The sequence below is a fragment of a genome, unplaced genomic scaffold (assembly GCF_019419815.1).
Source record: "Pyrus x bretschneideri cultivar Hongxiangsu unplaced genomic scaffold, Pyrus_bretschneideri_v1 Contig74, whole genome shotgun sequence".
NCBI classification, from domain to species: domain Eukaryota; kingdom Viridiplantae; phylum Streptophyta; class Magnoliopsida; order Rosales; family Rosaceae; genus Pyrus; species Pyrus x bretschneideri.
The window spans coordinates 1,359,550-1,381,283 of record NW_025999814.1 but is presented as its reverse complement, the minus strand read 5'-3'; the positions used below and the strand labels follow the sequence as shown (position 1 = coordinate 1,381,283).

The following is a 21,734-nucleotide window of genomic DNA, read 5'->3' as shown; positions in this document are numbered from 1 at the left end:
AGATTTTAATCCCACACCTAATGCAGGTTAGTGAAGTTGCATTTTCTCATCCACATTTTATTAGAGAGACAAATGTTATTAGTGTGATTATTAATGAATCAACCACAACCAACTAGCAATTAATAGCTTGTTTGGATGTACTTTTAAACTAACTGAAAGCGCTTTTAGAAAAAATAGTTTTAGGTTCCAAAAGCACTTGAAGCACCAGTTATGTGCTTCTTCAAGGAAGCACTTTAAGTGATTTTCAAGAATTCACTTGCATTTTTAGTAAATATTGGTTCTAAAAACATTTTCACCAAAAACAATTTCAGTCATTTTAAAAGCATATTCAAACGAGCTCTAAGACTTGTTGCGAATGGTTAAGCGCTTTCATATAATAAAAAACATATGTGATAACATTTTGTAGAAAAAATTGAAAATAATCCTTGATTCAAAGACCTTGTAACTTTCTTACAAAAAGCGTTTATAAGTGATTTTTACATAAGCATTTTGAATTGGATCTTAAAGTCTGTTTAAGACGGTTTCTAGAAGGGCTAAACAACGATTTCTACCAACTAAACACACATGTGCATACTAACAAAAAAAAAAAACACTTGTGCGTTGTAATGATTTCCATACAAGTATTTTCAAATGAATTTGTGGCACACTCTCCCAAATATCAGAAAAGTCTTAAGTTCGAGTTACCTTCACGTAAAAAAAAAAATGAAAAAGGCTAATGATCAATCAAAATGTTAATGGGCTAATCCATAGCTGAAGATTTTCCAAATAAAGTAACGAAGGGCCCAACCTGGAATGCTGCTAATCAAATGTTACTAATACAAATTAGAACCTAAAAAAAGCAAGGAAAACAGACTATAACAGTTAACAGTGAAGGCAGAACTACATTCTTGTTTGCTTAGGAATTAAGTCAAAGCATGGTCAGTGCGGTACGGTGCGGTGCATAAACAGGTGTGCACCTGTGAATAAGAAACCATAACTACAACATTTCTCCTCAAGTTTTTATTCAAATAATAAAAGAGGGAAAAAAAAAGAAAGACCGACCAAAAGCGACAAAAGCTCAAGGGTTGTAAAAACAAAAAACTGCAGAGATCCTTGAACTCAAAGCTTGGACATTACCTACCTTTTGGCACACTTGTCTTTTAAGCAAAACTCATACCCAAAGAGGTCCACCGTAACACATCTGCCTTATCAAGGAACATCCCACGTTCTTTCTCTTTCCGCACTGCCTCTACTTGGCTGCACTGCATGCCAGGTTTGCCTAGATCACTGGAGAAACAAAGAAAAACGTCAGATGGGTTCGTTTCAGACGCCGATGGGAATGCGAAGCTCCACGCTTTTGGAAACTTCGTGCGGATACTTGCTTCAGGAATTGCAGGCAAGGTTTCGTTCTACATTATCGGAAGAAGCTCCTTAACTAATGCCTTTGAATGATTCTCGTTCTGAGACTTTTAAATTTCTGTTTTGTTTAACTTACATGAAAGCAGATGATTTGGAATGAAGTTGGGCAAGATCAGTTTGAAAGGGAGAAGGTGCTGCTGGATTTAGAGCAAGAATGTCTGGAGGTTTATAGGAAGAAGGTTGATGCTGCAAATACCTCGAGAGCTCGCTTGCACCAGGAGTTGGCTGAAGCTGAGGCTGAGTTTACCCATCTTCTTCTGTCGCTGGGCGAACCGTCTCTCCCTGGACGGGTACATCATTTAGCAATACCTGTTAACTCTGTAAAATTAGTATGACTATTAACATTGCATGCATGTTAATATAGAACTCATATACATATGTGAACTTTGAGGAAATATAAGAAATTCTTACTTTCTTGGGGTGATTCTTATTTTATCTCATCAGCCAGAAAAAATGGTGGGAACGCTGAAAGAGCAGCTGGATTCACTCACGCCGGCATTGAGGGAGATGAGATTGAGGAAAAAAGATAGGGTGAATAAGTTTCGAGCAGTACAAGGGCAAATTCAGAAAATTTCTGCAGAAATAGCAGGTCAGTCAGAGTACGGAGACTTATCATCAAATATTGTGGTGAATGAGAATGATCTTTCGTTGAAGAAACTAGAGGAGTGTCAGACGGAACTACAAACACTCCACAACGAGAAGGTACCATAATGTAGTTCAGAAATTGTTTCATGGACAACGAATAATATGTCCTTCTACATGATAAGTTCAAATCTCCTTCTTTGGTTTGTCTTGCAGAATGAAAGGCTCATGAGAGTCGAAAAATATATAGATGCAGTCCACAATTTGTCTTCGATATTAGGAACAGAAGCCTCAATGGTTATCACCAAGGTTCATCCAAGCTTGAATGAATTATGTGGGTTGGCCAAAAACATAAGCAACAATATTTTGGCTAAACTTAACAGCACAGTTGAATCCCTAGAGGAAGAAAAGCAAAAGCGACTCGAAAAGGTGACAATTACCTACGCAGTTGTACCAGTTCTCACTAAATATATCTTAGTTGTGAGAGATATAATTACAGAAAGAAATTCATAGAACTGACTAAGTAGCCTAAGTTATGGTAAACTCAAGCATAAATTCCATGGTTTTGGTATTTCAACTTCTCTCATTTTTCCTATTTTCGCATATTTTTCCATTTCAATATACAACTCTATTCTTCTGGGATTTTCAAGATACAATCTCACTTGTCAGATAAAGCATCAGTATCATATCTTTCTGTATATATTTTTTCAGCTTCACTATCTTGGCAAAGCATTGACGAACTTATGGGATCTCATGGACACACCCTATAAGGATCGTCAATCGTTTTCCCATGTCACTGGCTTATTATCACTCTCATCGGCAGAAGTATCAGATCCAGGAAGCCTGACCCTAAATATAATACAACAGGCAAGTATAAATTTTGATGGTAATTCGTTGTATCGGAAAAGAGTAATAACATCATTCAAATTCGTTTTAAAAGGCCGAAGCTGAAGTCAAGAGACTGGATCACTTAAAAGCAAGCAAGATGAAAGAACTATTTTTCAAGAAACAGAATGAGCTCAAGGAGATATGCAATAAATCACACATGGAGATTCCTTTGCAATCAGAGATTGATAATCTTATTAACCTCATCAACTCTGGTGTGACTCAGTGATTTTCATTTCTTTCGTAAGAAATAAGATGGTTTACTTTGTTTTATGGATAAAGTAGACTGTAAACTTAACTTGATGTACAACAGGGGAGATTGACCATGCAGATCTCCTAATGAGCTTGGATCAACAGATATCAAGAGCAAAAGAAGAAGCTTCTAGCAGAATGACTATCATGGAAAAGGTGGAGAAGTGGATGCTAGCACGTGACGAGGAGCGTTGGTTGGAAGAATACAGTAGAGTCAGTATATGGATCTTCATTTATAGTAGGCTCATACCTTTATATGTACACACATAGACTCCAGTTTTACTAATGAAGAGCACCTCTTTTAGGATGAGAACCGGTACTCAGTCAGCAGAGGTGCACACAAGAACCTGAGACGTGCAGAACGTGCCCGAGTATTAGTCAAAAAAATCCCAGGTAAATCCAAAAACTGTTTGTTAGCTATACGCATTCACATACAACAGAAGCAGGATTGTCATATGTAATAGGTCCAATCAAAGTTTACATACAAACACTAAACTTTGATGCCATACGTAACGCTAATAAGAATATCTTAGCCAGATGAGTTGCAGTTTCTCCCTAGGTATCAATCAAAGAAGAACGGAAATCTTTAATGTATGTGCCATGTTTTTGCATCACACCATTACTGAGATCCAATACAGATAAGTTTTCTCACAATATCATAAATGCAGCTTTGGTGGATTTGCTAATAACAAATACTAAGAGTTGGGAAGAAGAAAGAAAGAAAACTTTCTTGTATGATGAGGTACGTAAAGAATTGCTATGCCATACATACAATATGCTATACCGTATTGAAACGAAGTTTGTGTTCAACAAATTTCCACAATCAAAGAAAATCACTCAGAACAAGGAATAAATTGAAATTTCAGAACCTGAATTCAAGAGATTGGTGTTTTTGTTAGACTTTTTCTCCACTCAAACATAAAATCTTTTCTTTGTCGCTTGGTTCAGTGGACCTCAAACGTTAGTTGAATGCACATATATATGTTAAATGCAACCTCTTGTTTCATGAATATTACTGAAAATAGCCACGTACACATTAATCGATCTGATAGAAGATACAAAAGCTGAATGTAATATGGTTTAAGCCTTTAAGGATGACAAGAAATTATGGACCTAAGTGTCCCAGGGTTCTATGAATGTTGTAAGTTTTGTACTTCCACGGAATATCACAGTAGCTTCCATCTTTACACTGTATTTATTTGTCTTCAAAATTTCCATGCTTTCTCTCTCTGGTAGACTGGTAGTCCAAGTCAACTACAATTTCAGGGAAAACATGTCATGCAGGTACCACTCCTAGAAATGTTGGAAGAGTATAATGTGCTAAGGCAGGAAAAGGAGGAGGATAAGCAAAGACAACGGGTTAGTTTTATTTGACAATGCAATTAAAGGTTTATCAGACTGCAGAAACTGTTTTATGTTTGCAGTTTTCCAGTTAGACCTCCTAGATATTTGCATGTAACTCGATAGAATAATTTCTCATTCAATAATGGTCTATTGGCCTATGTATTACTTACCAATGTGATGAGGCAAGTTCTCCCTCACAGGAAGTGAAGAAGGTCCAAAGCCAAGTAGTAGTTGAGCAAGAAAATCTGTTCATAACCAGGCCAAGCACCAGTACAAGGCGAACTTCAAGCAGGACTTTGAACGGAGGTTTTAGCAACGCCATGCCTCTAAACAGAAGGCTTTCACTAGGCCTTCAGCAATTGGGACCAAACAGTGTAAACTCAGCCCCTCAAGGAATTTCCTTTATAAAGGAAGGCAAGAAGGTACACAGACAAAAGATGTTTGCTCGACCTGGCCTTGTTTCTCATCTTAGAGATGAAACAGCTTCAGTTATGTCAACGGTTTCTGGTCCACAATCTCCCTGAATTATGTCTGATTTGCCAATTGCCATGTCCTACGGGGAGGGACATAGAGGAGAAAGGCATGAGAGCTAGTAGCGCGGAAAGACCTAATAGATCATCCAGAAGAATAAGTTTAGTAGTTCAGCTAAAGAGACAGTATTTTAAGAATTACCCCTGTACCGGCAGAAGAGTCTAGAATTTTTAGACAACTGTAATTGCAAATAAAAATAAATAAGTTCTAAGATTGTTTTCTTATTACTACCCTGCACTGCAGGTTAGAAAAAGTAAAACATTAAGCAGCTTGCAAATCATGGGTTTCAGACTGTAATATTGCAAGGATTGTTGTGATTCTCATTTAAGCTATTCAATCAAGATTGGTAATACATACAATGTGTTTATCTCAACAGGACAAGAAAAAATTGCATAAAAAGACCAATCTAATTCAAAAATAAGAAATAAATGGAAAACAGAAAGCACAGAAAAAGGGTTGTCGGAATTTAGAACAATATAAAGCAATAATTGGGATATGAACACAAGCCAGAAAGTAAAGAACTTCTGTTTTGAACAACACAAAACATACATGGAAGCAGAATGGTAGAGTTTTTCCCCATTTCCTTTGAACAAGATTGGCTGTTATAAGTATGTAAGAAATGTAAGGACATGCCTTCTGCTTTTCGTCTCTTCGACTGTCATCAACAAAAGGTTTGTTCCTGTTGCTCATGCACTAATCTAATGCATTTGCTCCATTTACTATATCATGTACGTAGAAAAACAACAGGAAGCTCAATCACTTCTCATGAACAAAACTAAAAGATGAAATACCTCCTTCCTGTTTTGATACCCCACTTCTCGACGATGATCATGACAAGAAGCGAGCAGATTCAAATATCATACAAGACAATGAGAACAAAACTTGCATACACAACATTGTAATCAGTAACCACCAAGATCAAAATATCAAATGCATTCGATAATTAGATAAATAATTACAAAAGTTGTAATCAGTCTCCTGGTCCATTGATTTCTCACCATTACAACCTGACCAAACAAAATGTTTCTTTTTTCAACCTACAAAGACCGAAGATTTATGACTAGTTGATCTCAATTGGGGCTTCGTGGGCCTCAATTAGGGGTTCTTCATTCTCAATTGAAGCTTCGTCACTCTCGATTGGAACATCATCAACCTCAATTGGGGCATCGTCGGTCTCAATTGAGGCTTCGTCGATCTCAATCGGGGCTTCTTCTGTCTGGATCGGGGATTTTTTTGCCAGCTTGTGAAAGAAACCATCGATCCGACGAGTACCAGCTGGAGCTGGTCTATCGGCAGCGGTGCGGCTCCGGTCTCGTTTAGCTGGAGCTGAACTACTGACGACAGAGCGACCTTGACTCCGGTCGGTTGCCGGATGATCGGACGGCTGAGAGGGCACAGTAAGCTCATCGATTAGGAAATCACATGTCGGGCGGTGCCTCTTGACTGCGACTCGCATATGCTCGAGCTTCACGACCTTGCGCTTCCTCTCCGTCGCGACCTCCGCCGACCGCTCCGCTAGGAATTCGAGGAAAAGCTGGGCGGAGCACGAGACGAGTAGTAAGGCTTCCGAGTTTATCTTGTTAATGTCCCTGTCCAGCTTCATTATCCTCTTGACCCGACCGTTCGGAAATTCGGGTCGGATCCGATTCGCGTTCCGTTCTTCTGCTACTGCCTTCCCTTTTCCTTTTGCTGCCTTCTCTTTTTCCCGTGCTGGGTTCTCTTCTTCTTCTTCTGGTACTGGGTTCTCTTCTCCTTCTGGTACTGGGTTCTCTTCTTCTTGTTCTCCTGCTGGGTTCTCTTCCTCTTCTCCTGGTACCGGGTTCTCTTCTTCCTGTGCTGGGTTCTCTTCTTCTTCTGGTACTGGGTTCTCTTCTCCTTCTGGTACTGGGTTCTCTTCTCCTTCCGGTACTGGGTTCTCTTCTCCTTCTTGTGCTGGGTTTTCTTCTTCTCCTGCTGGGTTCTCTTCCTCTCGAGCTGCGATCTCTTCTTCTGCCATTGATGGCAGCGAAGCTCTGGTCCGGAATGAGTGGTGGAAAAGGGGAAATACGATGTTTAGGTTTTTGAATTGGCGGGAAATATTCAGTTGATAAGTTTCGGATGGACAATTTTGTCGTGACAGTTGATAGATCTTTGCAACTTTAATCAAAGGCTACTTGGGCAAAAACGTTTTCTACCCGCCATGCGAAATGTCGTTCCCGCCAAAAGAGAGTTTTTTTTTTTATTAGATGTGGTGGAACCCCCACCTGTTAGCCCACGAATGAGCCCACTTCACCACCAAGAAGGCTCAAGAAACATCGGTTTGAGATGGTGAGCTTAGGAAGAGGGCCCATATAAGGAGGAGGAGCAACCCAAAGAGGGGGGGCCCTAAAAAGAGACAAAAGGGCTTGTGAATTGCCCTTAACCTCAACAAGGTATTCGGATTTTAACACTATGTTTAGACGAGGGAAATAAACATGGAATTTTGGTAAAAGTTAGGATTTATAAATTGACAGACACTAATTCTCTTGTTTGGATTCATAAACATAGAAATTTAGGATTTATGCGTGGAAAAAAAACTTGGAATTTGGGACCTCCAAATCCCAAGTTTAAATTCTATGTAAATAAGTGTCATTTCTCAATTTTTATGATTGAGAGTTTAAAAATAACAAATTCCATATTCAATTTCATTATTCTTTTAGGTTAACCAAACAAGAAAATTTACAAATTATAGAAAATAAAATTTCATCATTTCAATTTCCGTCATTTTTAAATTCCTTAATAATCTTAAATTTCTTCACCCAAACATAGTGCACTTGAAGTGAATTTTGTAAGAAGCACTAGTTATGTGCTTCTAGTAAGAACAACTTTCAAGTGCTTCTTAGGAGAAACTTGCATTTTTACTAAGTGGTTTCAAAAACATTTTCTCTGAAAACGCTTTTAGTCATTTAAAAGTATTTCCAAACGAATCGTAAATGCTCTTGTTTCACTTCAAGTGCTTATTAGGAGAAACTTGCATTTTTACTGAGTGATTTCAAAAGCATTTTCTCTAAAAACGCTTAAAATCATTTAAAAGTATTTCCAAGGGGACCGTAAATACTCTTGTTCTCCCGCAAGGCTTGAAATTGCTGTAAGACGGGTCACATGACCCGCGAGGCCAAGTGATAGATAACACACGTGTCAACCGCGAAATCCTGCCGTGGTGTGTCGCGCTCGCGAAAGCTCAAAGTTGTATAGTGTATACTATTCTTCCTCCTCCCATCCAAAAAAAAAGTACAAACCCTAACTCTCTGCTCTGAGCCAGAGAGTGAGTCATACTAACCTATTTTGCACCAAAAATCGCCGTCAGCCGCCATGCAGTTCTCCCAGGAAGACTTCGATCGCCTCTTGCTCTTCGAGCACACTCGCAAAACCGCCGAAGTTAACTACGCCAAGAACCCTCGCGACGCCGATGTTCGGACTCTCTCCTCCTCTCTCTCTCTCTCTCTCTCTCTCTCCATCTTTCTCTCTCTCTCTCTCCATCTTTCTCTCTCTCTCTCTCTCTCTCTCCATCTTTCTCTCTCTCTCTCTCTTTCAATTTTCACCTGGCTTGGATTAACCGTGGTGTTTTTTACCGCAGAATTTGACGAAATGGGGAGGAGCGCTGCTCGAATTGTCGCAGTTTCAGAGCATTGCGGATTCGAAGAGCATGATTACTGGTAATTTTTTATTATTTTGTTTTCATAAACCCTAATTATTAGTTGTTATGGTGTTTTTTTCCCATTCAATTTTCTATTTTCGATTGCAATTTGTGTTCTGTAATGAGTATTCAATTGAACGTGAAATTTTGGTTAGATTGCATCTCGAAGCTGGAGGAGGCTTTGCAGATAATTCCCACGAAGCACGATGCTCTGTGGTGCCTAGGAAATGCCCACACCTCTTTTGCATTTCTGACCCCTGATCTCGACGAGGCAAGGCCTTATTTCGATAAGGCCACTGAGTTTTTCCAGAGGGCGGCCGATGAGGTTATATATTGGATATCCGAGTTTTTATATTATATTATACTTGAGCATTCTAGAGTCAGAGAGAGGATTGACAGCGGGTTTGATTTTGTAGGACCCCGGTAACGAGCTTTATCAGAAGTCCTTAGAAGTTACATCTAAGGTATTGCTATTGTTATTCCACTTGGCAGGGTATTCTGTTAGTGATTTATAGTATTGTATTGTGTAACTTTCGTAGATTGACCTCGTACATTGCTTGGCTACCTTAGAGATACTTGAATTTAACGTTAATATTTTGGTTGATTGGAATGTTAAATATTTGGTGGCCTAGTATGTAATACAACGGCATGACAAATTTAGTAGGTAATAAAGTTAAAAGGAGGGGGCTTTGTAGACTTATGATAATTCAAACTTTAAAACTATTCATAAATGGTCCACTTTGGGCTATGACAATGTTTAGAAAGGGTCACGGATGCTAAATTGCACCCATACATGGATATATTTAGTTGGTTACGGGTATGGCTGGGCAGAAGTTTCATTTTACTTTAAAAGTATATATGTATATCTAGTTGGTTATGGGTATATGGCTGGGCAGAAGCAATCATGTTTTGTAAATTTGATAACTTTAGGACCTTCTATCCAGCTGAGTACCAACAACTTACTTTAGGAGATTGTTGTCGTAGTTGGTTTAATACACATTTTTATGTATTGAATTTACATTGCAAGTGCAACAGAGGTAATTGTTGATCATGTATCCATAGGCACCAGAATTGCATATGGAAATCCATAAGCATGGACTGGGACCGTTGGGTCAGCAAACTCTGGGTGGGGGACCTGCTCCTTCATCATCCAGTACAAAGGTTAGATTCTCAATTTATTTCTTTATTCTAAGTGCAATACGTTCCAACATCAACATGTTGTTTGTCGCAAATGTTTTTGTGTTTGGTTTTTAGCTGTCCGTCATGTAATTGATATTGAATCATTGATATTAAATTTCCTTGTATTGAGATGTTTAACAACTCTCTTATATTGTCATTCAACTTATTATTTGGTTAGGAACCTGCTGCTCAATTACTACTACAATTCTATTTAAAGGTTGTAATATGTATATTTCTGGTTGATTGCGAACTATCGTGCTTCCAGATATGTATATGTTATAGAATGGTTGAAGTCTACATATGTTACGTTCAAATAGTAACCGTCGGTTAACACTGCTGCCCCATTTAGAAGTGTGATTGACAAGTATATTGCTCTTCTTTTTGTATCAAATTACACTGTATTTGCCTTGTCACCAGTCATATGGGATCTGATTGGTTTAACAAATTATAAGTTCCGAAACTACTGTTGGATTTTTTTGTTAATTCAGTTATGTCATACTGTATTCTCGTGATATGAATACGTTACTGCTACCATAAAAGACATAAAGGTTATGGAGCATGGCACATGGCTTTCAATTTTGACTGGATGTGGTTAGGGTTAGAATCACACACACACACACACACACAAAGACCATTAGATAAATCGTGTCTAACTATAGATAGCACACATGAATGAGCACATAATATCACTATAATATTAGCTTCTTTATTTGGTTTCGGTTACTTGTAGCATCTTTTCCATATTTTGAAACTAGCTTGAAGGCATATTTATTAGTGCATATATAAGTTTCTTTAGGATAGTTTACATTTCTCAGTGTGCAGATGCAAGAATGCTTCAGTTTTCTCATAGGAACTTCTAATTAAATTGTTTATTTATCCCAGAGTTCTAAGACCAAGAAGAGCAGTGATCTGAAGTATGACATATTTGGATGGGTTATCCTTGCTGTTGGCATTGTTGCATGGGTTGGAATGGCAAAATCCCACATGCCGCCACCACCCCCAAGATAAGCTTTATTTAGAATAAGACGGAAGTAACCCTGCCAGTGCATTTGGTTGAAGGGTAATATTTTCTTTAAGATATCCATCTGGTTGAGCTGTAGTAATTCAAGTAAATCATGTGGTATGTTGACTACATGTTGATTTTGACCATAACTTTTTTATGTTGCTATGATAATTAGAACATCATTTTTTATATGAATTATTGTTTGCTCTTGCAAATATTGGATAGTCTGTTCATTGGTTTGCTTATGTTCCCATCGACCTACTTATTTTACCTTGCTCTTTAGTACTCTTTATAGGTTTTCTCAGGGTTTGTAATTTTTTTTTTGGTGGTGTAATATATCCGTAAGCTAGGGAGGTCTGGTCTAGAATTTTGTCTTTTATTATTAGTTCTGAATTAGCCAACCTTTTAAAACATGTAATTCTAGCCAGCTTCACTGAAGAATAACAGAATACCCTTAATCTGATAACTCACCATCTCTCATAAGTCAGAACCCACACACAAACAAGTCAAAAGAACCTCAATCTTTGGAATGTGTGCTGAAGGCCCTTCACTGACATAATCTCTGCCTAAAAATTTGAATTGAGTTTGTATGAAAATTGGCAGCATGTTTCAAGGATATACTCAGCAGCATGACGAGTTTTCCACAATCAACGCTCTTCCCCTCCCTCCATTTGTCTTATTTTTTTTGGCATTAGTGTCGTGGTCATTGTACTAGTGGAACAGCACCAAAGTTAACGGGTAGTAACGGAGTTTGCTCTCCTCTTTTTATGGGTCATCTGGCTAGCAAAAAGTTTTGAAGCAATTGGTGAATGATGTCAATGGAGTTTTCAGTCCCCCCTCTCTCTCTTGCATGAGACAAGGGGAGAGAGAATTTGGGGTTTGGTTTTGGTTCTTTTGGAGATTTAGGAAATTTAGACTTAAATGCAGTTTTTTTTACCTTCTCCAGGTAATCCAGGATGGTTTAGTTCCCAATTGGTAAAAGTTGGTTATTCTTTAAACTGTTAAGGGACGTAGCTATTTTCTCTTTAAATAAGTGGAGTTCAGGCCTTTTGTATATAACTCTTTCGTTTAACTTGTAGTAATGTTTCACCTCAGGTTAATAAGGAAACAAGCTTATATTTGTCAAGCTATTGTTTGAAGCTACCAGTCGTCTTCTTAGGTTCAGACTTCAGACATACATAAAAGTTGAGTGAAAACCTGGGAATGAAGAGTTGTCTTTCATTATTACTTTCCATTTAAAAGAAAATATAAACTACTCCACTTGAATTTTCTGCTGCTAATGTAATTTTAGTATTTTACTAAGATGGCTCAAACAATCTGGTGTTGCACATTTTGATTTTCCACTAATGGATCAATTATTAACCCGGAAACTAATTATTAATATATCATCATTGTTAAGTGTCTAAAGCATATAATTTGGTAAAATACTAAGTTACTTTTTTATGATGAGCTTGATGCAATCATGATAGAACTAAGTCTTATTTTAAAAGAAGTTGGAATTAATGGAAATCATGTTTTGTGCAATATGATTTATTCATGAAAGATAATAATTATAATGCACTCTGACATATTCATTATAATCTTTCAAGATGAGATGTTCCTCTACATGAATGATTAGATGTTTTCTTAGAAAGAAAATTGAGCATGTGAAAAAAGTAATCTTGTTATTCTTTTTGGAAATACATGGACTACACAAATAAACAGGTGCGCTAAACCATAAGTGGTAAATATAATATACACGTAGGGAGGCTGCCACTTGCTAGTGGTAAATATAAAACTAGGGATTCAGTTGTTAAACATCTTTAATGAGGGGAAGTATAATATTGGTCGGATATATTATCTCAAGGCCATTATTTTGTTCTGAACGTCCTCTTATAGGCTAAGAGTACGCCTCTCATGTTTTACATTGTAAACTCTTATACAGGCACATACTAGCATGTTCACTTTGATCATTGGACCATTAGAAATCTCCCACTTCCATGGAAATAGGGTTCTTATGCTTTTCTTACCAGTTATTTGACTCATCATGTGTAAGACCAAGCCCTGGAAGCTAAAATTACAGGTAGAAATATGTTGTGTGCTTGAAAACTTAAAGTTAGCTTCGTAAACAGTTCTTTTTACTTGCAAATCTCAATCATTTTTTAGCTATAAATCTATTGTCTCAACAGTCAACACTCAAGTATCCTCAATAATTGAGTTGACTACAATGCGGACCGAGTTAATGATAACTTCTACTCGGGATAAGACTTATTAGGGCATATCTAGTACAGGAAATGATGTCTGAGAAAAGTAGTGAGGCCAAATCCTTTGAAATAAAGCAGTGGATAATCTATTGAGACCTATTTTATTTCTGATTCTCTTTCTTTTGGTTCTTGGTTTGGTCACTGTGGAACCAATTTTGTTGGGAACACAGCTTTTTTCAGTAAATATCTTATTTTTGTACATTCAGTTTTTTATATTAACAATCATTGACCTTCAAAGTAATGATTCTCTTAGTTTAAACTATAATAAGAACATTTTGAGCCCCAATCTTTATGAACTTTGATGTTCTTGTCCTCATAAATTTGCAGTTCTCCGACAATGTTCTAGGCTTGGGAAATTGTAACTCTTTGTTAGGCAAAGTGTAAAACTCTTTGTAAACCTAACACCGTCCTTTATTTATTTTGTCATATCTAATTCTGGTTCGTGTTTTGTGGCCCTAAAGTTGTTTATAGAGGTAATTGGAGCAATGGTCCCTAGACTTTAGCTCACTTGAGGTTTTGGCTAACTCCGTTAGAACTTCCATTCAAAATAAAAGGTTTAAAGGGACAAAAAATGAATGGAAGTTCTAATAGAGTTAGCCAAAAGGACCATTGCTCCTCATTATAACAAGTTCATGGACCACTACTCACAGATTTTTAGTTTACAGACCAAAGCTCCAATTGGGCCAAAGTTCAGGGACTATTGCTCCAATTTTCTCCTGTTCATATTGTTTATCAAATGTCAATGTCATCTAATATTTTGAAGGAGGCCATTTGCTTGCAGTTCTGATGACAGAGATGAAATTGTTTTCTTTTTGTGCGAGAAAAATTAACTAGGGTCAAACTCTCTGAGCCAAACGTTTTATCATAGAGATAGGAGTAGACTATCCCTTTTACCTCACTCGAAAAATAGTCATGTTGGGAAGCCTAATAGATTAACTGGTAAAAAGTCTTTGAAAGAACTGGGTTGAGTGATTGAAGCGGGGTGCCTGTAGGGATGATTTGCAGAATCCAGGATGCATTATCGTGTTTAATTATTAAAAAAAACTTCACCCCTTGTCGGTATCAAGGTTGTTTCCTTCTTCTGTATGACCTGCTGCCACATTCTATTATTGGTATGTAGTAGTGCTACCACATTCCATTATTGGTATGTAGTAGTGGGTAAGGTGTCATATACGCATTGGACACCTTGCCATTAGTGGAAACAAAAGATGCTCTCTAGACTATAATATGCTTTTAGTCCTTAATATATCTTGGCTGGTTGTTGCGTAGATGCTAGGAAAATACTTTGATAATGTTAAAAAGCAGCAATGGTTAGCTAAGTGTTCCACTTTGGTTGCATTTTTTAAGGGTTTATTCTAAGAGATCCTCCCAGAAGAGTCTGGCTAGTACTGGGGAGAGCCCTACAGGACTATGGAAAATATAGTTTCTGTCGCAAAGACTCCCTACTTCTTGTGTCCTCTTTGATTGATCCCCATTGGTTGAATACCAATTGGTGGTCTGTGTCTGAGATTTAATTCTTTTAAAACACTGCTCATAGTTCAATATATTTTTCTCTTTTCACCTATAAGGGAGTTATTAGGTTGCTCAAGTTGTATTGATTTGTTTATCATCGGCCTGTCGTGCTTTGAGCAAAGTAGAGTCCTCATGATCATTAATAATTCATAGTTTAATGAGACTTTGATGGAGGAGAGGCTTCCACGCCCCTTCCCTCGGTGTTGTGGGATTTTAATTTTACTATCTTTATGGTCATTTGCTTTGCCTCCTTTATAGTTTATTGTTGATAGGCCCCAGTGATATCGGGTGCTTTTGGATTGAGAGCAACCTTTAATCTGATTGGTAAATCAAGTATTGGATGCTAGCGTCGGCTAAATTCTCTTGAAAGTCGGTTGAGATAGTACATTTTCGTATATATTTTGATGCAAATGGGTTGTATGCTTTCTGTATTTGGTTGAGGGAGGGCTTGTCTTTCTGGCTTTGGATTTTAAATACTAAAGCTGGTTTTGATATGTGATTAGTTTACTTAGTATGTGGTTTGGAAGCCTTTATATTGCGCGTGCAGGAATTTGGGAATTAAATTAAGGGGGGAATATCTCTTTTGTGTGTACTTTGTGAATCTTTTACAAAATGATCTGTGAAAACTTGCTCTTTCTGCATCCGTATTCCACGGGAACTTATCATGCTTGTATTGTACTGAATGGTTAGGCTGCAACGGAATTGAAATTGCATCAATTTGTTGTGAGGTTTTGTTATAGATTTTGCGAGACATTGTGCATACTTTTTAGCCGTGGTTTTTAGATTGTCAATCTGGATCATTGATTTTGCGAGTTTTCCCGTAATGGTGAGACTTATTAACAGTCTGAACGACATAACATGCTTCGGAAATTGTGCGTTGCATGCTTGTATCGATACTGGGTCGGATAGTTGGAATGGTCATCTGTATCAGGTTGAATGCTGGGCTCCGACTAAGAAAGGGTTAAAATCCTGCTTGAATTACCAATCCATTTCCCTACCATCTTTCACTGCCCACAATTTTATGTTCGTCCCAAAACATAATTTTGGTCTCAATTGAGTTTTTTTTATTGTAATTATATGTAATACTTAGGAATGTTGCTTTCTATGTAAACATCATAGCACACGCGTAGCCCCCAATGAGAGAAACATTGGTAGAGCTGCCTTAGTTTCCAACGGAATCAGAATTTTGGTATTGCTTGCAAGGAGTAGGCGCTACTCATGGATATAGGGAGCGGCGTGGGATTAACCAGGATCAAAATACAAGCAATGTTTTGTAAGAGGTGTCTTGTAAATAACGTGGTTGGAAACGATTCGGTGGTGGCATGTGCATCGAGCTGCAAAGAATCATCCGGAAAGCCTCGGTGGTTCGCAATTACTTGGGTAATTTAGAGTTGAGGCGTAAAATTTTAGATTTGGTCTCAGAAATCAGAATCAGCCGGAAGCACACGGGCTCTTTGCGATTTTTAACTATTCTAATATGAGTGGCAAATCTAACGTATAACGGGAACGCAGCAATTGGGCTCACTAAGACTTGGTTTGGTACTGAGATGATTCTGAAAAAAGCTGGTATCAAAAAAAGCTGGGAGCTGTTTTTGTGTTTGGTAAACATTCAGCTTCAGCTTTTTTTCACAATTTTGGATGAAAAAAAAGTCAAAAACAAGAAGCTGCAAAACCCAGCTTTGAAAAACCAGTTTTTTTCACATTTGTTTTACATAAAAGTTTACCAAATACTATAATACTATTTTTTTTTTTTTTCAAAAGCACTTTTACAAAAAAATTTACCAAACACTCTGCTACTTATTCTCACAGCACAGCAGAATTAGCTTTTTTTCAAAGCACAACAATACCAAACCAGGCCTAAACAGGATCCGGCTTCTCTCCTCCCACTTCCCGTACACTTTCATCCCTTCTTATTTTGTGCGGTCACGGTCAAGCCACGTCAATATTTTATATTGATTTTTTTTTATAGAGATAATAAGACAAAAAGCAATAGTAATATAAAATATTGACGTAACTTAATCGTGATCACACAAATAGGAGGAAATGGAAGTGTATGGGATGTAGGAGGGCAGAGAAGCCAGATCCCACTAAACAACATTAAAGAAGGTCAAGAGTTATAAAATTAATATACAAAATATTAGTATTATTTTTTAATACATACGATATTATCAACATAAAGGGGTGAGAGAGTGCATTAAATCTTATAATGAGCTAGCCATGATAATTTAGTTCGAATTTGCTTTTGGCAGAATTGAACTAAAAATCTCTCACTTACAAATAAAGAGGAATAATATTAAACTGTAGTACTAAGTAGCGGTATAAAAAGTATTTTTAAATGTGTGGCCCACGCCTACCGACACAGCCGTCGAATCGAAGGTTGAATTTAGTAATTTAATTTAGCTGGGTTTTAAGTTTAAACAAAGCTGAATATTGTTAACCACAAGTGTGGATAATTAGATATGTCGGAGTTAATGCATTCCAGCTGCTTTGAATAGATTATGGACCGTTGGCTTTTATTTTCACAAGCTAAAATATTGTCCAAGCCTCCAAGGTGACAACCCGGCAGTTTCATGGTGGGCACTCGCTGTTGTGTTTCATACTTTCATGATAAGTTTTCAGCGTGACCGTCACACTGTTAATAACATCTATCATTGTATTTGTGTTATGATATATACAGTTATTCAGTAATCTTATATGCTTTTGTAAAAATAGTATCGGAGAAAATTAATTGTGAAAACTTCCGAACAAGGGAAAAAACACCACGCTCTTTTTACAATTGCAAAACTAATTATCAAAAAGAAAAAAACCTCTCGCACGCACCGCATAACAAGCGTCTTGTATGCCACCATATTCGACTCTTTTGACATAACACTTACAATATACCAATACACCATCAAATTTCGAATATCGTACACCAATATACCATCAACAGTCAATGCTAGTGAGTTCACTAACTGAATCGCTTCCAAACAATTTGTTTCAGTTGCTATAAGGGAGAAAATCTTCATGAGTTGGAAACAATCCAACCTTGAGCGCGTACAACTCTATAACAAAAACTGATAATTGCTCACCATGAGCAAGCGTATCGATAATATTGTACACCTATATTATAACTTATAACACGGAAATAATTATCATTATACCACTATGTATTTGTCACATTCAAAATTTTCTCATGTTTGATGAGAACAAATATATCTTCAAACACATGCCATTATCAACCTACGATATACACATCATGTGGTCGTTGCCCTTAATGGGTATGAGGCAAAAATAATACATTGAACAGGGTCGTTAATGGTCTTCTTGGATTTTTTTTTTTTTTAATTTATTATTAATATGGAAGGGTTCGAAACTATTAAAATAATTTAAAAGATATAGAGTTTCGAACCCAAGAAGCATGAATGAAAAGTTAGAAACCCAACGCCTATTCACTAAGATATTGAACAATATGCATCTTCTTGTATCTTCAAACGTGAAGTTGTTTTCGGGAAATCTACAAAAAAAACAAAAGGCTAGGATTCGTGATTGTGATTTTGATTTGAGGTGGGATATAATTCCAAATTGTGGGTTCGACGTGAAACCCATGTGAAACCTATTTGGCCTTACTCCAAAATACAGATTCTGTAACTATTAATTATAAATATAACGTAAAATTTTTATGTGCACTCGATATATTACTACACAATATTATTATTCTACGTGTTATATATGTTAGTGAACAACATTCAATAAGATCGAGTAACATTTTTAAAGATGAATAATATATATTAACTGTTAACAAGATGGAAATGGTCCTTAGCTTGGGTATGCTTAACCATGGTTAACAAACTGACCTAGGCCCTTAACCCTAATCAACTTCCCACGTACTATATATTCAAATGAACCCACACTCCATCCTCATGACAAATGTCCGTTTCTAGGCAATTCCACTAGCTTTTAGAGTTTCCCCGCTTAACTTCAAATAGTTATAGTTATGAAACTCTTCGTGCTAGCCAACCTTTCAATCTTAGTCTTTTGGTTTGGGGGTACGACGTCGTACTCGAACTCTCTCACTCTCACTCTCTTCCTCCTCTCATTCTTATACCTTTTCCTTGTCTCTCTATGCCACTGTCTCGTCCCCGGAGGTTTTGCATGGTCATGTTACAGTCATGCCCAAAACTCTCAAAACGGTTCCAGCCTCCGGGGACCAGCTGGGTGGCCCATACTAGGATTCCTACCCCATCATATGGGTTCTCTTGCCCACCAAAAACTCTCCACTATGGCAACTTCACTCAAGGCAACCAGGCTCATGGCATTCAGCTTAGGTACTACTCGTGTCATCATCAGCAGCCATCCTGACACTGCTAGGCAAATCCTAGGAGGCTCGTCATTTTCCGACCGTCCGATCAAGCAATCAGCTAAGTTGCTAATGTTTGAGCGCGCCATAGGGTTTGCTCCTTCAGGAACATATTGGCGCCACCTGCGCAGGATAGCAGCCGTCCATATGTTTTCACCAAAGAGAATCGGAGGCCTAGAAATCCTAAGGCAAAAAGTGGCTGATGAAATGGTGTTGACAATTTGGGATGAGATGAAGGAAAATAGGGTTGTGGGATTAAAAGCAATATTGCAAAAGGGTTCTTTGGATAACATAATCCAGAGTGTTTTTGGCACTAATTATTTAGGTTTAGAGAAGGAGGTTGGTACTAATCTAACGTTAATGTTGCTAGTTAAACAAGGGTACGACTTGATTTCTAGGTTTAATCTGGAGGATTATTTTCCCTTGAGGTTTTTGGACTTTTATGGTGTGAAGAGGGAGTGTCACAAATTGGCGGCTGAGGTGAAGTGTGTGGTGGGGCAAATTGTGAGGGAAAGAATAAGAGCAGGAGATTTCGGTGGCGGCAGTGACTTTCTCAGTGCTTTGCTAGCTTTGCCGGAAGAAGATAAACTAAGTGATTCAGACATGGTGGCTGTTTTGTGGGTGAGCAATCAAAAATCTCTCAACTTTAAATTGTTCTTGATATAATTCACTATATTTGCTCAATATATATGTATATGTATATATACATGTCATTTTATATATTTTTGCATGCATCAAATAATAATGATCATATCTTTAATAAATGTACAGATTCATAAAATCGGATATATATTGCTTCGATAACAAATGTGATTAACATTTCGAATAAGATTTTTATATGACCCTTACAGATGTGAATAACTACCAGTTATTAATTTACATATACTAAAACTTATCAACTTACAAATTAACGATCATCTATATACATGTGAATAATTGTTGTTAAGTTTATTATAGTTCGTTTGACAGATCATTAATTATGGGGGATATTTTTCCCTATAGTTCCTAGGACTTTATAAAAAGTGACAATCCATGATCCTGCTGCAAAAGCTATCTAGAGTCATGATTGAATAACACCATACCCTAGCTGCTAACTTGGTATTTGACCATAAGATTCTAAATTATAATATAGTTCCATTTAGAGTCGGTTTTTCTTGAATGTATGTTTGAATTCAATTTCAGCACGTATTTAAGTATTAAATTTGATTCGGCAGTCTTTTATCACTCTTTTTAAATCATTGAATCAAATACTATTGTCAAATATATCAACGCTAAATGCTGCTAAGTAATCAAGAAGATTGATTTAGACTCCGTCATCATTAAGTTAAGATTAGAAATTGCCACAATAAGATGATGGAGAACCTTTCACATGCTATTTTTGTTCTTGGGGATTAATTATTGATATTTTTATCCCTTATCCACTAGGAATAAATCATACTCCGTACGAATTCTATCTAAATATGGCCTATATTATTAAATATCTCTTTTATGCTATCCACGTTGATCTCTTTCCTGTTTACCATTTTTTTCATGGGACTTTAAGATTCTTGGTGGAACATGCACATTGCACTAATTTAGATTAAATTAACATATATACTAAGATTTGTTTCCCTAATAATTTTGATCTCCTAGCTCCTAGTACAACCATAAGATCTTCTGTGCTTAAATTAACCAAGCCTTTTTGTCTTTTGGTTTTGTGACATTATCCAGGAAATGATATTTCGAGGGACGGACACGGTTGCAATACTTCTGGAGTGGATTATGGCAAGGATAGTCTTACACCAAGACATCCAAGCCAAAGCACAACAAGAACTTGACACACACGTGGGGAACAAGAGGCACGTGCGAGACTCCGACCTTCCAAACCTGCCTTATCTGCAAGCCATAGTCAAGGAAGTTCTCAGAATGCACCCTCCGGGCCCATTGCTATCATGGGCCCGTCTTGCGGTCCATGATGTCCATGTGGACAAGGTCTTTATCCCAGCTGGCACAACTGCGATGGTCAATATGTGGGCCATAACCCATGACCCATCCATCTGGAAGGACCCGATGGTGTTTAGGCCTGAGAGGTTCATCGAGGAGGACGTGTCAATAATGGGCTCGGATCTCAGGCTCGCACCATTTGGGTCTGGCCGGAGAGTATGCCCAGGCAAAGCGTTGGGTTTAGCTACCGTGCATTTGTGGCTTGCTAGGCTTTTGCACCAATTCAAGTGGTTACCGGCAAAGCCTGTAGACCTTTCAGAGTGTTTGAGGCTCTCTCTCGAAATGAAGAAACCACTCGCATGCCGCGTCGCCCCACGCAGTGCATTACGAGTTAATGAAGCTAGCTAAGCTAGTGGTTATGAATAATTAGGGGAAATATAATGCAGTGCACTGATTGAAAATTGTACGATGGTGTGAGTAGTGATCGAAGTAGCTAGGGCGTGGTTTGCATAATGTATCTGAGGCTAGTAAAATGGGGTTAGGAAAGGACACTCAAAACCTCTACACAAAAATGTATGTAAGGAATCCTTGGCTCATGAACACTGTAAAATATTGTTTTGACTATTTTATAAAAGCTAGTGGTTTGAACTTTTGCATTAATGTTCAACGTCTTACTTTATGACTGCCAATATATTTACGGTGCTTTATAAACCATATGATGTGGTTCAATATAAAATAAGCTCATTAATGAAGTATTTAAGTAATAATTTAATCATCAATATTCACGTTATGTAGTTTATAAATATGGTTAAATATATGGTCTCTCTAGTATTATTCTTAATAGTTTATTAATTTATTGGCTAATTAATACCTTATTAATTTATCAAG

At 37.4% G+C, this 21,734-nt stretch overlaps 4 protein-coding genes across 4 annotated transcripts; 3 read left to right on the top strand and 1 right to left on the bottom strand.

Moving 5' to 3' along the window:
• Nucleotides 1-1,103: 1,103 nt before the first annotated feature.
• LOC103961469 (65-kDa microtubule-associated protein 8) lies at nt 1,104-5,329 on the top strand. Its single transcript, XM_009374016.3, has 11 exons — nt 1,104-1,375; nt 1,485-1,688; nt 1,843-2,100; nt 2,197-2,409; nt 2,692-2,847; nt 2,921-3,080; nt 3,179-3,330; nt 3,423-3,510; nt 3,786-3,859; nt 4,402-4,476; nt 4,662-5,329. The coding sequence occupies exons 1-11, from the start codon at nt 1,292-1,294 to the stop codon at nt 4,983-4,985; spliced, it is 1,788 nt and encodes a 595-aa protein (XP_009372291.2). The 5' UTR covers nt 1,104-1,291; the 3' UTR covers nt 4,986-5,329.
• Nucleotides 5,330-5,910: 581 nt separating this feature from the next.
• On the bottom strand, nt 5,911-7,140 carry LOC103961505 (retrotransposon-like protein 1). Its single transcript, XM_018650939.2, has one exon. It carries the CDS (start codon nt 6,986-6,988, stop codon nt 6,053-6,055), a length of 936 nt encoding a protein of 311 aa, XP_018506455.2. The 5' UTR covers nt 6,989-7,140; the 3' UTR covers nt 5,911-6,052.
• Nucleotides 7,141-8,259: 1,119 nt separating this feature from the next.
• Nucleotides 8,260-11,044, top strand: LOC103929941 (mitochondrial import receptor subunit TOM20). The gene is made up of 6 exons (XM_009339204.3): nt 8,260-8,421; nt 8,588-8,666; nt 8,803-8,972; nt 9,064-9,111; nt 9,710-9,808; nt 10,709-11,044. The coding sequence occupies exons 1-6, from the start codon at nt 8,323-8,325 to the stop codon at nt 10,832-10,834; spliced, it is 621 nt and encodes a 206-aa protein (XP_009337479.1). The 5' UTR covers nt 8,260-8,322; the 3' UTR covers nt 10,835-11,044.
• Nucleotides 11,045-18,495: 7,451 nt separating this feature from the next.
• On the top strand, nt 18,496-21,498 carry LOC103961467 (cytochrome P450 78A5). Its single transcript, XM_009374014.3, has 2 exons — nt 18,496-19,544; nt 20,634-21,498. Exons 1-2 carry the CDS (start codon nt 18,561-18,563, stop codon nt 21,252-21,254), a joined length of 1,605 nt encoding a protein of 534 aa, XP_009372289.2. The 5' UTR covers nt 18,496-18,560; the 3' UTR covers nt 21,255-21,498.
• The last annotated feature ends 236 nt before the right edge of the window (nt 21,499-21,734 follow it).